Source organism: Myotis nattereri (assembly GCF_964212035.1).
Source record: "Myotis nattereri genome assembly, chromosome: 18".
Lineage (NCBI taxonomy): Eukaryota > Metazoa > Chordata > Mammalia > Chiroptera > Vespertilionidae > Myotis > Myotis nattereri.
In genome coordinates this window covers 12,690,698-12,706,293 of record NC_138093.1, presented here as the reverse complement: position 1 = coordinate 12,706,293, position 15,596 = coordinate 12,690,698, and the positions used below count along the sequence as shown (strand labels likewise).

Genomic DNA, 15,596 nt, shown 5'->3' with positions numbered 1-15,596 from the left:
AACAGCTGTGGCCCGAGGCCAGGGGGTGGCCAGGTGGTGGCGGGAAGGTGAGCACCTTTATAAGCAGGAACAGGAGGAGGGTGGGTGGTAAGAAGATGCCTAGAAGCAAACGGCCCTGGACGACCTGAGTGAGCGCCTGCCCCAGCCCCAGGGCAGTCCCAGGGAGTCCAGAGACTTCCGGCTCAGACAGTCCGCCGCCTGCTCCCGGGAGCCTTTGTCTCGGGCCAAAGCCCAGGTGGCTGACCTGTGAGAGGAGCATCATGGGCTTGGGGTTCTGATCCTGGTTTCAACGCCCGCAGCTCCATGGCTCTGGGCCGTTGATTACCCTCCAAAGCCTCCATCTTCCTGTGTGTAACAGGACTTCCTGCCTCACAGGGATGATGGGAGGTGAAGTGAGGAAATACGCATTCAGAGTAAATGCTTTGTAATGGTGGTGGCACAGCTAGCTCCCGGGGGTCCCCGCTGGCCCGTGCAGGGCAGGTCGGAAGTCCTTGGCCTTTGGAGGGACCTGGCGGGGTACAGGAGGGGCCTGCTTTCTCCCCTCGGCGCCCGCCCCACAGAGCACTGCAGAGTTAAGCCCCACAGAAGGGGGAGGGCATGGGTCATGGGATGGAGGCCTGGGCACCACGCAAAGGCGGGGGCCCCCCCTGCCCCCGGCCCAAACCTCACTTCCCTCCTCCCAGCGTGTACCAGCCCCTGCCCTCAGCCTTCCAGGACTCTTATTTGATGCTTTTAATATTTTTTCTTTATTTAGACAGAAAAGACGAACTCTTTAAAAGTAAAATGCAATAAATAAATAAGTTAAGCATAGAGAAATGTCTGAAACTGACGCCCTGGTCTCCCTGTACCACTCCCACCCCCACCCCACTTCTTTCCCCTAAAACCTCTTCCTAAAGAAAATGACCAGGTAATAAACCCCTTTATCCCTCCCCACACCCCTCCTCCCTAATACCCAGTTACCCCCAAAGCAAAGGGAGAAATCAAGAGAGAAGAAATCCAAGGGGAACATTGTCTAAACTCCCCGAAGAGAGATGGCAGCGGCCGGGCGGGCCGGGCTGGATAACGCACACACGGCTGGTAGTGGTATTTACATGGAGGGACCAGCAGAGACTGTAAACATTTTTAGGGGTTCGGGGAGGTCTTTTCCTCGTGAAAGGAGGAGGGTCTCTGTGGCTGACTGGCGGAGAGGCAGCCCTCAGGGCTCCCCCACACCCTCCTTAGAGGGGGCCCTTAGGGAGGCAGTGAGTTTTAGGGCTGGGAGCCCAGGGTTTAGGGGTGTCCTACCTCTAGCTCAGGGTGGCACGGAGCAAGAACCAGCTTCTGAGAAGCCCCTGATGTGGGGAAGAGGCTGGGGCGGTGAGTGGGGAGCATGTGGGAGCCCCTTGGCCCTGCCGCTGCTCAGGTAGAACAGGCCCCCGGTGGGGACGCGGGTGCGAAAGCTGGGCGCAGGAGGCCCGCACAGGAGCCCCGCAGAAGGCAGGTACCCCAAGCCTTCAGGCCTGTCCCTTGCTCCCTCACAAAGGCCAAAAGGGCACCTGGGAGGAAACAGGCCCTTGCGGAGAAGCAGCTGGCAGGAGTGGGTGTGTCCTGTGCCCCCAGAGCCCAATCGAGGCCCAGAGATGTGCGGAGGGGGCTGGGGCCGGGCAGGCATGAGCCCCTTCGTGTGGAGCCTCCAGACCTGTGAAGGAAGGAGACACGGTGAAGCCACGGGGAAGAAGGCCAACCCAGGTCATGGCCGGGGGGGCGGGGGTGGGGGGCGGCTGGAGTGGCTGAGGAGGGCATGTCAGCAGAAAGGCCTCAGTCCAAACTGAACCATCCGGCCCCCCAGCCTTTGGACAAGGGGCAGGGATGGAGGAGGTGGGAGGAGGGAGGTCGATGATAGAAGAAACCAAAGATATTAGGAAGGAAATATTCAAACAGCCCGTGAGAAAAGGAAGATCGGAAGATACAGGGGCCAGAGGGAGAGGCAAGGAGACAGACAGCAGACAGGCAGGCAGAGAACTCGAGGAGGAGGAGCAGGTGCCGTGTTGGGACAGACACCTGAGGAGAGAGCAGAGGGCAAAGGGGCGGGCAGAGCAGGCGGGGAGCCCAGGGCCCCCAGTGCTCCCATTCCTTTCGGGGAGGAACGAAGAAAGCCAGGGAGAAATGCACAGAACACAGACCACAGTCACCAACCACTGTCAACCAAGCACGTCCCGCGAGCTGCCCCGGCCCTGACCCTGGGCTGGGGGCGCTTCCCTCCGCGGCCCCCTCCCCAAATAACAAACAATCGGCTCCAAAGACAACACGCTCGTTCCATGCAACTTACAGGGGCCCGGAGCAGGGGTCCGGGGATGGGGGCTTCGGCCGACAATGGACACGGGCCCTGGGCTGGGGGCCCCCAGGGTGGGGGGAGTTAAGCAGCCAGGATTGGGGGGAAAGGGGGAGAAACAGAAAATGTGGGTATTGTTCTTGGGTTGTATTTTTTCGGGGGTTTGGTCCAAAGGAGGTTAAACAACATAAAAGTAACATAAGCTCACAGCTCTAGGCCGTGAGGTTGGGGGTGGAGGGCTATGGGGTGGAGGGGCCCCTTCAGGGAATTTCACAGGAGTCCAGCATTGCAGCCTCCGCCACCTGAACCACAGCTGCTCCCGGGAGGCCTGAGGCTGGGACGCCCCCCAGTCTGTTCTGTGCACTCTCCACTGTCCCACGGGTCCACGGCCACATAGCAAATCACCTGGAGTCCAGGGCACTGGGACCCCATGTCCCGCTTCTCAGAATCGATATTCCAGCAGCGGGTGAGTCTACGACCCTCCTCAAACCCTGCTCCCACAATTCCACTCCAACCCAAAGGAAAACCAGAGACACACACAGACACATGGACACAGCAGACAAACGAGACCAGATATTAGGGAAGACCTGGGGAGTGCACACAGATACATAGGCTTTGCGCTCTCTCGGGTCAGTGTGTGTGTGTGTGTGTGTGTGTGTGTGTGTGTGTGTGTGTGTGTGTTGGGGGGTGAGACTTGGATGATTGAAAAACAACCAGAGCAGAGCATCCCTGAGGCCGTGGGGGAGCGGGGAGGGGGGGCGGGGGGAGCAGTCTGAGGGAGGGCCTGGCTGCAGTGTGTGCCCAGAACACAGACCACAGTCCCCAGCTGTGGAGAAGTCACAGGACAGGAACAGGACCCACCTGGGGCCCTCAGTAGGGCCGGTTGGCATCCTTAGGCCGCTTTAGCTGGACTTTGAGGCGCTTCATGCCAATCTGGAAACCGTTCATGGCCTGGATGGCAGCCTGGGCGCTGGCCGGATTGTCGAAACTCACAAAGCCTGCGGTGAGCGGGGCATAAGGCCGGCCCAGCCCACCCCAGCACCACCCTGCTGCCTGCAGGCCCCTGAAACGCCTGGAAAAGTGCCCAGCACACAGCAGGCAGGCAGGCAGGCTCCTCCATGGACCGTTGAGAGAATGCAGCAGCCGAGCCACTCACATTGGGACCTTCTTCCCAGCGTTCTCTGAGGGGGGGCCCCTTCCTTGGCCTCTCCCCGCTGCCGAAAACAACGCTTCCAGACCCTAAAGGACTTCTGAAGCAGGAGGACAAGAACGTCCGCTTTCTCCCCTGAGCCTTGCAGGCAGAGGCCTGAAGACAACTAACCCGACTTCCTAAGCCTTCCTTTCGGAAACCAGACATCCCCTTGCAGAGCCTCCGGACCTCACAGGGCGTGGGTTTACGGGGTCGTAAGAGAAAAGGGGACCCTGGTTTTCTGGAGAAGAGACAGGCCTGGGCAGCAGCTGGGAGGGGTGTCCGGTGTGCAAAAAAATGGTGGGGGTTTTTGACTCTTGGACAATCTGGCTTCCAAATTCTGGGCCCACGGCAACTATAAGGACTTCAGGTGGATCAGGCCTTGTCCTCTTTTGGAATTTGGCAAAAATGTGCCCTAATTTATCTTTCAGGTCGTCATGTTCTTACCAAAACACTTGCTCTGATTGGTGGCCCGGTCAACAAAGACTTTGGCTGAGATGACATGGCCAAAGGGGATGAACATCTGGAGGATCTCTGAGTCCGTGAACTCCTGGGGCAAGTGGTAGATGAAGATGTTGCAGCCGTCAGGGCCTGGGTGGCAACAGACAGGAAGAGCTTGGTGCCTGGGGGACAGACTCGGGAGCCAAGGCCTGGGGGAGCAGGTCCTGGGAGGACCCTCAGTTCTGGCCGGCGACAGGGGCCAGGGTGCCAGCCACCTCTCCCCACCCACGGGGCCAGAGCTGGGCTTGGACTAGGCACGAGGGAGTCCAAGCCCTCGACAGGGGCACCCCTATCCCCAAGGCTGTCGGCTGGGCCTCCCGGGGCCCGCACCTTCCCGCTGCTGCTGCTGCTGCTGTTGCTGCTGTTGCTGCTGCTGCTGCTGCTGCTGCTGCTGCTGCTGCTGGGGCGGGGGCGGGGGCTGCTGGGCAACCAGGGCAGGAGGCTGCGGGAACGCGGGCGCAACCAGGCTGTAGGCTGCGGGGTAGGCTGCTGGGTGGAGAGACAGAGAGCTCCTGGGGCTCCTGAGATGCCCTGGCCCCAGCCTCCCCGCCAGCCCTGTCTCCCCGCCCCTGGCCCAGGCAATGGAGTTGGCAAGGCTGAGGGGTGTCAGAGAAGGAGCTGCCCCAGACCCAGCTCCTGGGCCTCTTTCCGCCCTTCATCCCTCCCACCCCCCCCAACCCCCCCCGCCCGCCCCCCCCCCCCCCGGGCCAGGCCTGGCGGGCTCACCTGTGTAGTGCTGCATCCCCGCGTAGGCCTGCTGCAGGGGGTCCACGGGGGCCGCGGGGCTCTGGGCTGGAGAGAGCAGAGCAGAGGCCAGCAGGTGGGGATCCGAGCCTCACCCGGGCTCGGGTACGAAAGGAGAGGGTCGGCGCGCACGGGCTCCCCTGACATTAGCAAGACTTGAGTCTGACTGGCTGTGCAACCCTGGACAAGTCCCTTTGCCTCTGCGCCTGAGCTTCTCTGGCTCCCCTGCCCAGGGTGACAGAGCAGGAGGCCTTCTAACCCCAGGCCTGGAGCCGGGAGGTATGTCACAGCTGCCGGCGGGGAGTGGTGGCTGGAGGGCGGCTGGGAGAAGGGTGGGCAGCAGAGACCCCCACCTGGGTAGGGGTGAACCCCGTTGGGATACAGAGCATCAGGGGCAGGCTGCCCGGTGGGCTGGGTGGGCACCGGGCTGTAGCCGTTGACGCCCAGGGCGGCGGGGATGGCCGAGACAGGCGTGGCAGCGATGGCAGGAGGGGTGCTGGTTCCTGGGAGGAGAAAGTGACAAAGACAGAGCAGAGGAGCCGACACACACAGATGCAGAGAACCAGTCAGCAAGTCCGCGGGCAGAGGGAGGGCACAGGCTGCTCTCTGACCCAGCCACCACCCCCCCCGGGCTCCCCTGCTCTGCCCCATTCCCCCAGCCCAGCCCTGCCTGGACCTTACCTGAGGACGGGGTGATGGGGGTGGCGATGAGGCCATTGGCATTGATGGCGGCCATGTGTTGCATCTGCACGGCAGCCATGGTGGCCATGGGGCTGAGGTAGGCACTGTGAGCCGCCACCAGGGCCGCCTGCTGCTGCATCAGCTGGGGGCAGGGAGGAGAGGAGCGTGGGCCCAGGCCCTGCCCGGTCCCTGCCCAACCCCGGGCCTGGGCACTGGGTGGGGGGGGGGGGGCAGGACACAGGAGGAGAGGGGACGGGCCAGCGCCGGGGGCTGTGCTCACGGCCTGGGTGTAGGCGCTGTAGGCTCCAAACTGGAGGGCGATGGGGCTGAACATGCCCAGCTGGGTGGCCACCTGCTGCATCCGGCGGAGACCGCGCTCCTTCTCCGTGTCAGCGAACTTCACCACCAGGCTGGACGAGGCACCCTGGGCACGGCCCCGCATGCGGTCAGGGGGGCAGAGGCGGTCTCCCCCGAGCCCTCGGGCCCTGGCGCAGGCCCACCACAAGCAGCCACCAGTGCGCCTCTGCCCAGTGGGCAGGTTTACCCCCCCCCCCCCGCCGCCTCCCTGTGCCAGGAAGTGCAAGAGGCCAGAAAACGCTGAGGAAGGCGAAGGCACGTGCGTGAAAGAAAGGGCCCGGGCATGCAGCGGGCGTCCCTGGCTTCTCCACGAGGAGCTGGAAAGCCTCCTGGAGGGGATGGGGGGGGGGGGTCCGTCAGGTTAATCTCAGGCTGGTCAGGCCTTGCTGCTGCCGACCCGCTTACCTCAGTTCCCCGCCCCGCACCCCAGGCCTCGCGCTCAGGGGATGCAGCCTCAGATTTTAGTACCGGTTTGCACCAAACAGAAACCAAACCGGAACATTTGCGAGGGTTGTTGTGGAGCCTGAATCTGGACTGCGCTTCTCTGCCCAGCGCGGCAGGAAGGCCCCTGCCGAGCGCCTGCCGGGCCTCAGTGAGCGCTCGCCTGGGAGGCAGCTCTGGCGGTGCAGGTGTTTGCTCTGCGCCCGCGAGTGCAGGCCCGGACCCGCCGCTCACGCGGGCTGTGGGGCCCTAAGCCAGCGTCGGAGGCCCAGCCAGTGCGGGTGGGCGATGGGAGGGGGAGAGGAGGTGGGAGATGAGAAGAGGCTGAGGGATGGTGGAGGGAGGAGAGGCGGCATTTGGACTGAAGAGGAGGGACAGGGACAAGAGACAAAAGGCAGGGAGATGCTATTTGAAATGCGAAGGTGTCCCTAACAAGTTCGGTTCTTCTGCCAGAAAATTCTTTCCCAATCAATGCAAAGACCCTGTCAGAATGGACGGGGCCCTCCGAGCCAGGGCTGGCCGTGGGCGCGGGCGAGGCGGGCGGAGAGGGTGGGGGTGAGGGGCGGGGAGGGTGGGGGTGAGGGGCTCACCGGCAGGGTCCGGCTGCTGTGAAGGGTGTTGATAGCTGCCTGGGCCTCGGCGTGGGTCTGGAACTTCACGAAGGCGCAGCCTAGAGAATTCAGGGGTGAGGAGGGAGGGTGAGTGCCCACTTCTGAGGCCCCCACAGAGCCCATTGCCCAAGAAACCAGCGGGTCAGGGGCAGGCGGGCCAGAGGGCGGGCGCGAGGAGGAGGAGGAGGAGGAGGAGGAGGAGGAGGAGGAGGAGGAGGAGGGGGAGGAGGAGGAGGAGGGGGAGGAAGAGGAGGAGGAGGAGGAGGAGGAGGAGGAGGGGGAGGAGGAGGAGGAGGGGGAGGAGGAGGAGGAGGAGGAGGAGGAGGGGGAGGAGGAGGAGGGGGAGGAGGAGGAGGAGGAGGAGGAGGAGGAGGGGGAGGAGGAGGAGGGGGAGGAGGAGGAGGAGGAGGAGGAGGAGGAGGGGGAGGAGGAGGAGGAGGAGGAGGAGGCAGGGCTACCTTTGCTGGTGCCATCCGGCCCCCGCAGCACAGTGCACTCGTCTATGGTCCCAAAAGGCTCGAACATCTTCCGGACGTCCTCATCTGTCTGCTGCTTCCCTAGCATCCCCACAAAGAGCTTCCGGTCTTCTGGGGGACAGTGCACAGGGGGAGGGGCACGGTCAGGGCCTCCGGCTGCTTTTCCGCCGCCCCAGCTTGGGACAGGCAGGGACCCACCCTTTCCCTTCAGCTCTTCCCTGGAGCTCCACTCACTCACCCCGGGGACCGAGGGCTTTGGGTGTGAACGGGGTGCTGGTTGTGGGGTGGGCACAGTTACCGAGAGGGCCTCTCCCATTTCTGAAGGACTCGCATTCCACTCGGGGCCTCAGTTTTGCCATCTCTGTGATGGGCTGGGTCACCTCCCCTCTGGCCACACTGACTCCTATGCCCACCTTGACGGGGAACCCTTCACAGCTCTGGCTTCCTTCCTCAAGAAAGGCTGTCCCACAGCTACTCCAGGCCTGGCCTTGCGGGTGGAGGGGAAGGGACTGGGTCCAAAGGCACAGGACCTACCTCCTCGGCTCTCGCTGTCGGCTGGCTTCACCTGGATTGGTCTGTTCATCTAAAGGAGAGAAGAGAAGGCAAGTGCTGGGGTCCTCCTTGGACACCCAGACCTCCCCCCGACCCCACCCAGGCCAGGACCTGCGAGAGGCCAGAGGGAGGAAACCAGGCCCCGGAGGGCTCCCCAGCCCTCTAACTTGCTGACGGGAAGGGAGGGATGGGCCTAATCTTATTCAGGATTAGGACCAGAGGGGATTAGAGGCCTGGGAAGGAGCGGATGTCGAGAAGGATGCTCATGGGCACAGCACCAGGCTCAGGGAAGGCCCCCCGACGACTTGGCCAGGGATAGGTGCTGCTCTCCTCAGCGGAAGAACGGGGCTGCCCACAGGCCCTGGTCCTGAGACAGAGCCCGGCCAACGGGCTGGTCCACAGGAGCTGTCGCACTTCCACACCGGAGCAATGGAGGCCACCCATCAGAGCCCCAAAGACGACGCTACACTGAGGGGGACCCCACAGATGCCCCAACTTCCTCCTGACCCCTAGAGGAGTGTCTGCCTCTCTTCCTGCCCCCCCTACACCTCTTGACCCCAGGGGGAAGGCATTCGGGCAGCACAAAGGGAGCAGATGCCCAGTCTCCGTGGCAACGGGAGAATGCGCGCCATGGCAACCGCCCACTCAGCCTGATTTATCCGTCCCGTCGCCCTGGCGACCATGGTGACGTCATCACTTCTGCTGCTCCGCACACCGTAGCAGGCGTGGGGAGGGGGGTGGGAACAGGGTACGCTGAGGGGGGAGGATTGGGTGGGGGCTGAGAGGTGGGGGAGGGGGCCAGGAGGAGGGAGGGAGGCTTGCCGAGCTGGCCCCCCCGGGTCCATGCCGCCCCTCCTCCCTCCCTCCTCCTCCTGATCAAACCCCTGGTGTCTCACAGTCGGACAGCTCGGGAGGGGGGTGCTGTCCCGCGCCCCCCAAGATCCTCCCTGTGCCCGGAGTCGCCGAGCTCTCCCCTCTCCCTCTCCGCAGTCGCTCCCTTTTGTTCAGCGGAAATGCACACCCCCCAGTTCCACTCCCGGGTTCTTGTTGGGGACAGGACTTGGGAATGACTCCTGCAGGTTGGTTTCCTTAGCTGGGGGGGGGGGGGGGGCGGGGAGCATCGTGGGGACCAGAGAGGGAGGGGCAGGGCTCAGTCTTCCCGGTCTGAGCATATTTTGCTAATAAGGACTTTGACCAATGGGGGCACACCTGGTCACCCCACTCATCTGATGGCAGGGCAGGCCTAGTTCCAGTGACCAAAGATAACAACAAAAAATCGGATTCATCTACGTTCTGAGGGTGGGGCTGAAGTGACCCTCAGGGCGGCACTGGGCTTGGAGGACTGGCCCTGCCACCCAGCAGCTGGGTGACCTTGGACAAGTCCTCTCCCTCCTGCGCCTCAGTCTCCTCATCCGCAGAACAGCCGGCTCAGGCGGTCGTGGGCCAGGCTCCCTCGGCTGTAGTGTTCCGGCCCGGAGAACCGTGTACCCTCACTTAACACAGAGCAGGGCCGGAACGACAGTCCCCCCACCCCACACGGGACCATCTTCCTGGGTATCCCAGTCCGTCTGGCTGGGCCCTGGATCAAATCTAAGCCCCACCTCAGCCGGTAGTCCTGCCCCGCCCCGCCCCCACCCCTGGATCTGAGAGCAGCTGGCTGGGGAGGAGGGTCACACAAATCCTCCGGCCGATCTCCTCCAGCTTTATCCTCCACCAATCTGGGATTATCCATCTGCGGTCCCATCTCCCCAGGAGAGAGGGAGTGTGTGTGTGTAGCCAGGGCTGAGGGTCAGATGCTCAGGCTCCTGGTCTTGCACCCTCCTTGTTCTGTACTGTCACCCAAGCAATCAGGAAGCCCCTCACAGGCCGCTCAGCAGGCAGACCACACACACACACACACACACACACACACACACACACACGAATCAGAGCCAGGGTGGCAGTGTCCGGGAATTCTCATGCTTGCACTGACCCCTTCCCAGCAGGCCCCTGGGGATTTGCTGTTCTAGTTGGGGATGGGGAACCTGGGGCCAGAGAGAGAGGATGCCCCTCCCTGCACAGGCACAGAAATAGCACATCAATACACATCCACGGCTGAGGTGGGCCCGCACAAAGGCGCACACGGGTGTGCAGACCGCAGCACAGACCACACGTCAGAAGCTCCCACACTCCCTCCCAGCAGCCTCCCTGGTGGCCCCCAGTGCCCGTCGCCAGCCTCCTCCTCCTCCTCTCGGCCCGGCACTTCCTGTGGGAAAGTGAGTCTTTGTTAGCTCAGCTCAGGCACACCTGCCCCCTCCCCTGAGTCCAGCTGGGCTCTGTTTACCTAGCAACCCAGCCCTGGGTGCCTCTCTCCCCTGGCTACCACCGCCAGGTGATAAGGCCTCCTCGGTGCCTCCCAGAGAAGAAGGGGCTATTTATACTCCAACCAAGACAACCGAGAACCCCCCACCAGCCCGCGCTGGACCCCACTTCCTCTCTCCCCCGAGGGCACAGGCCTGGCGCCCGCCACTCCTGGCCGCAGACTTGTGCCTGGCGTCCCAGACCACACGCAGGTCCTTCCATGGGACCTGAGGCTGCTGCCCAACAGAAGCTGACCGGGGCCCATGTCCCCAGAGTGGGGTTTTGGCCCAAGTAGAGGGGGAAAGGCAGGCCAGCGGGAGCCCCTCGCACCCACCTCCAGGAGGCCACACCCCGCTCCCAGGAGGAATCCAGGCACCTGTGGCAGAGCCACTCCTGGGGACTCTTAGGGGAGAGAAAGGAAATGGGGCTCGGCAGTCAGAGGCCCAGCCCCCAGTCTCTCTCTGGGCAGCTCGAAGCATCACCTAATATGGTGGCAGCTCCCTGATTCTGGAGTGACAAAGGTGGGGAGAAAGGAGAGAAGGCCATGAGGCCCTTAGAAAAGACCCAGCACTAGGAGGGCATGCGGATTGGACAGCAGGAAGGACTTCCCAGCACAATTGTGCAAGAGCTGGCACACATTGCGCACACACACACACACACACACACACACACACACACACGCTGTCAGTGAAAAGACCTGGCGACACAAAGGGTCAGGACATCTGCTCCCTAGACCGCCCTGGTCTGCTCCCCCGAGCCTCCAGCATGGGGGCCCGTTGGAGGATAGAACCCCTCATTTCCTGCTGGAGGCTCTGCATCCTGCCCTCTGGGGCAAGGGCCAACATGGAGAAGTCGGAGTCCCCTGGAAGCTCGGGGGCAAGCTAGACAATCATTAACTGGGGTGCCCTTCTCCCTCCCCTCTCACCTGGGCCTGTTTCCTCCCCACACCCAGGATGGAGGCCTGCCTGAGCCACGCAGGCAGCTGGAGGGGACAGTCTCCCTCCTCTCCCCTCTCCCTTGCCCCCCTGTTTCCGCAGGGGCTCTGAGAGACGGGGAGATGACAGGAAAAGAGACAAACAGCCGTGGAGTGAAAACTGTGGGTTTGTCAGGGGCTCCAGAGAGAAAAGGGGGAGGAAGGAAAGTTGCCGTGTAGCGCGATAGGAACCAGGCTTCCCAGGGCTGCGTGGGCCCATCCCACACACCTGGCCTGTTGGCTGCCACACACGCGTGCTTGTGTGCACACACGTGCTCCTGGGATTCCAAGCCTGCTCACACACATGCACAGACCTGAACTCTGTAAGCAATGGCTGTTCTGGGCTGCCTCGCCACCCACAGAGATCAGAGAGTGGGTGACAGCAGGGAGCTGGCCATGGATTTGCTGTCCTAGCGAGACTCAGGGTTGAGGGCCACAGACCCTGGAGGGGTGGGAGTTGGAAGTGGTTGAAGCAGTTCTAATCTTCCTAGGAGCCCCCCACCCTCTTTCCCCGTTTTGTCTATTTCCTTCCTAGGAAGAGAGGGAGAATCAGCCCGCACTCCGTGTCCTACAGGAGGAGGAGTAGAAGCAGGGACAGGTGTGTCTCCAGCACCCAGATGCTTAACAGGTGTTGGCTAAAAGGATGGAGGGAGGGAGCTTTCAGGAAGTATTTCTGGGATTCACTGCGCTAGTGACAACAGAAGCAGCTAGAGAGCAAAAGTGAACGGCTCACCATCCTTCCCATGTTGTGTGTGTGTGTGTGTGTGTGTGTGTGTGTGTGTGTGTGTGTTTGGGGGAGGGTCTGAGATGCTTCACTCCTGCCCCTGCCAGCCCAGGCCTGGGACAAGCTGCAAGGCTGGTTGAGAGGAGGGGACAGAGAGTTCTGTTCTTGCAGGAGGGAGGCCACACTTGGTGGGGCAGGGCCTGAGCCTCCACTGTGGTGGCTGCCCCACTTGCACTTGCCCCCTGGGCTTCCTCCCAGCCTGGACCTGCCCAGGCCCGGCTCCGCCCTGATGCCCTGTGGCCCTGTTCCCTCGATCTTCTCTCCTTGGAAGACATGAGGTGAGCCTGTCCGAGTCCAGGAGCCAGTACAATGATGCCAGGCCAGCAGGGCCCAGGTGCCCATCTCAGCAGGAGGTGCCCCTCCCCAGAGCCTGGGTGCCTCCCACTCACTCTGCCCACACTTGGTGTCCAAAGGCTTCTCCCCAAACCTCCCGATCAGCTAGTCCTCCCTCCAGTGTCCTCTATGGAAGTCGAGAAAGGGCTGCATGTGGGCCTTGCAAAGGTCACATTTACTCCGCTAACCGCTTCTGTCCAGGCGAGAAGAAACGCAGGCGCCTACAGCCAGGAAGAGGGAAGCTCAACGAGAGAGGCCTTCCTGATGGCGAGAGGAGGTGGGAAACACTCGGTGTCTTGGGAAGGTGGTGGCCCCCTGCCCCTGCGAAGGCCCCTCTCAGCCCCCTGGCCCTGGGCAGGCCGGGACTCACCCCTGGAAGCGTCTTCTGTTCGTGCAGGGCGCTCTGGGCCTTCAGGGCTGAATCGCGGGCACAGTATGTCAGGAAGGCACATCCTGAGGAGGGGCAGGGGCAGAGAGACCAGTGGGGGTGAGTCCCGGGGCTCCCCTCCCTTAAAGCCCCCCGTCAGGAGCATGAGGTCCGGGAAGCTGGTTCCTTCTTGCCACTTCCTGCCTGCTGGGGCGGGGGAGACATTCTGCCCAGGGCATCTCTGGGCTGATGAGCCTGGAACTGAGACCCAGAGACCAGGAGGCTTAAGTGGGGGAGGTGATGGGAGCAGGAGAGCACGGGGGCTGCTGGGAGGTGGGGCTTTCTGGGGGCGGGGAGGGGAGAAGGGGCATGTGATTGCCAGACAAGTGCGTGTAGTGTGGTTCCCTCGCTTCCTCAGCTGATCTCCTTCCCTCTTTCTCCTTCGCCTCTACCTCCCTCCATCTTGGTCATCACCCCCCCTCTCCTCTCCCATGTTCCGTTTCCCCATCTCTCTCCATCTCTCTGGGAGGCAGATGGGAAGTGGAGAGTGGGCTAGAGGAGAAGGGAAAGCCAGAGCATCAGCGCGGGTCCCTGCGGAGGGGCAGGCAGTGTGGTCCTTAGGACCCCAGCGGCCGGAGCCCTCCGAGTGCTGCCCCTCGGACCCTGCTCAGCCACACAGGCCTGAGGCGCATCCTCCCGTCGCCCCCCCAGCTCTTAACTTTCCAGCCCCACACACTTCCCAGATCGGCACCAACCTCTGTCCTTCATACCCTGCTCCCCAGGCCCCCTCCTCAGTCCTGGAACTGCCCTGCCTAGTCCACGTCTACTCTTCCCAGGCTGAGCTCCTGACCCTGTGTCCTGACCTCCATCCCAATAGTAGTTTGGCTACTAAGACTCAGTACACACCCTCAGTGCACACATGCACTGCCCAGCTCCTTACCTCCCAAACCAGCTCTCTCATCCCTCCATGGTTCTGCGCGTTCATCCACAACATCCCCTCCTCGTCCCTGGGATCCACATCTCTGCAGCCCCCTGACGACTCTTTCTCTAAGGAGCCCTCCCTCATCCTCGTCTGTCCGGGCCCCCTGGCCACCCTCCCTGAGTCCTCTTCTAACTCCTTCATCACACGCCCCAGCCCAGAAACTCTTTTCGTTCCAGATCGGCCCTCTCCAGCCACTCCATCCCTCGGCCCCCTTCCACCCTCCTCCCAGCCGCCCAGCCTACCCCCTGAAGCCTGGCCGGCCTGGCCCGACCCCTCACCCTTGTGCAGCCCCGTGTACTTGTCCTTGATGACAGTCAGCTCGAAGATCCGACCAAACTGTTCGAAGATGGGCTTCAGGTCCTTTTCCTCCAGATGCCGCGGGATCTGCCCCACAAACAGCTTGATGGCATCCGGCTCCTTCATTGGGGCGGCCCGGGAGGAGGGGCCGAGGGAGCAGGGAGAGGCCTGGAGGCCAGGGGAGCTGCCCAGCGAGAAGGCAAGTGGTGGGGGCCGGGGGGCAAGTGGTGGGCGCTGGCTTCCCTTCGGGCCCCTAACCAAGGTGCTGAGCGGAGGGGCAGCGCGTCACACAAAGGAGGCTGGGGAGTTGAGGGCTAGGGGTCAAGGGTCTAGGCAGGCACTGTCATGCCACCAGGAGGCATAGCCCAAACGAACGGTCTCCTCCCAGAGATTTGGCAAAAATCCCGGGGATGGGGGTCAGGATGGCCAAGACCTGGAGGGTAGGGTGGTCCCAGGGGCCCTGGGAACCGGGGGCTGAGATGAGAAGCTGGAGGTGGGGAACGGCCAGAGGAGGGCAAAGGGATGGAGGCTGGGGGGTTAGGGGCCTGATGTGGGCGCCAGCACGGCCTGGGGGGGCGGTCAGGGGGTCAGGGGGGCTCCTGAGGTGGGGCAGGTGGGGCTCCTGTTGGCTTCCCTGAGAGGACACCTCCCCTGTGGCTGATCCTTCTGCTGGGTCCGCAGATCCCCGATGCCCGACGCTTGATCGCTGATGGCGGCAGGGCTCGGGGGTCCCTTCTGCCCTGCCACCCCCCTGCAGGTCCTCCCCTCAGCCCCCCTCCCACCCCACCCCGGCCCGGGCCTGGGCTGCGCCGGCGGCTCCCGTGGCTGGGGTGCCTGCCTTCCCGGTCACCTGGGTCCCGGAGCTGCGCTCTCCAGCCGCGTTCTCCTCAACAAAAACCTCCCCCCTCCACACCCCCTCCCCACTCCCACCTCCTCCCCGATCGCAGTGATGTCAGTCTCAGGGGTGGAGTACAAATTCCCTGCCCTGGAGAGGGACGCACAACCCGGGCGGGAGCCTCGCCCTCCTCCTCCCTCCTGCCTCCCGGCCCCGGCCGCCCCAGAAGAGCGGCTGGTCCTGTGGATGACGGCCCCTCCCCCCTCCTGCGCCCCAGGCACGAGCCGGGCCCGGCACGAGGATGGGTAATTTGTAGAGGAGCCCTAAGGCGGGGTCCATTGTTCCGGGGGCTGGAGCTGTCCCCGGTGCTGGAGGAGCGGACCCGGGAGAGGGGAGCCTGGGGAGGAGGGGAGCCGGCACCAGGGGGACCGGGAGTGGGGAGTCAGGACAGAAAGTGGGGAGAGGAGGATGGCACAGAACAGCTGGGCGGGGGGGGGGGGGTGGAGGGAGGTGACACTGGGAGGGAAGCAGGGCACAGCCTGGGGGGACAGGGCAGAGGGACCCCGAGAGGAAAGGTGGACAGGGGGGCGGAGCAGGGCAGAGCGGGGGAGATGGACGCAGAGAGGAGGTGTATCTTCCAGAAGAGGAGCCGGGAAAGCTGTGTCTCGCTGGCATTTGCCGACGCCCCCTGCCCTCCCCCCGGGGGGCTGTGTGTGAGCGGGGCAGGGAGGGTGGGCATGGAGGGTGGGCAGGGAGGCGCCAGCTCTCACGTGTCAGCTCCTTGAAGACCGGGGCCGTTTAATCCAGCGTCTCGCTGCTCAC

At 63.3% G+C, this 15,596-nt stretch overlaps 1 protein-coding gene across 4 annotated transcripts; it reads right to left on the bottom strand.

Moving 5' to 3' along the window:
* Positions 1-725: 725 nt before the first annotated feature.
* Positions 726-14,842, bottom strand: CELF3 (CUGBP Elav-like family member 3). 4 transcript variants are annotated; one of them, XM_081112054.1, is made up of 14 exons: positions 14,790-14,842; positions 13,921-14,026; positions 12,664-12,746; positions 7,846-7,894; positions 7,294-7,422; positions 6,815-6,894; positions 5,707-5,850; positions 5,427-5,568; positions 5,099-5,248; positions 4,728-4,793; positions 4,332-4,490; positions 3,948-4,091; positions 3,173-3,309; positions 726-1,678 (listed from the first exon to the last, which is right to left on the bottom strand). In XM_081112054.1, the coding sequence occupies exons 4-13, from the start codon at positions 7,892-7,894 to the stop codon at positions 3,182-3,184; spliced, it is 1,191 nt and encodes a 396-aa protein (XP_080968180.1). In that variant the 5' UTR covers positions 12,664-12,746; positions 13,921-14,026; positions 14,790-14,842; the 3' UTR covers positions 726-1,678; positions 3,173-3,181. The 4 variants fall into 4 exon arrangements, with proteins under 4 accessions (XP_080968180.1, XP_080968177.1, XP_080968178.1 ...); XM_081112051.1 differs by lacking the exon at positions 14,790-14,842 and having other exon boundaries at positions 13,921-14,599; XM_081112052.1 differs by lacking the exon at positions 14,790-14,842 and having other exon boundaries at positions 7,294-7,419; positions 13,921-14,599.
* Between the last annotated feature and the right edge of the window lie 754 nt (positions 14,843-15,596).

Excerpts from the sequence above, each read along its gene's own strand:
- CELF3 (XM_081112051.1), bottom strand. The coding sequence starts at position 14,065 with ATGAAGGAGCCGGATGCCATCAAGCTGTTTGTGGGGCAGATCCCGCGG. Across the intron at positions 12,747-13,920 it reads GTACACGGGGCTGCACAAGG|GATGTGCCTTCCTGACATAC; the intron begins GTGAGGGGTCGG and ends GCCCCTCCTCAG. Across the intron at positions 7,895-12,663 it reads AACAGAAGACGCTTCCAGGG|ATGAACAGACCAATCCAGGT; the intron begins GTGAGTCCCGGC and ends TCTCTCCTTTAG.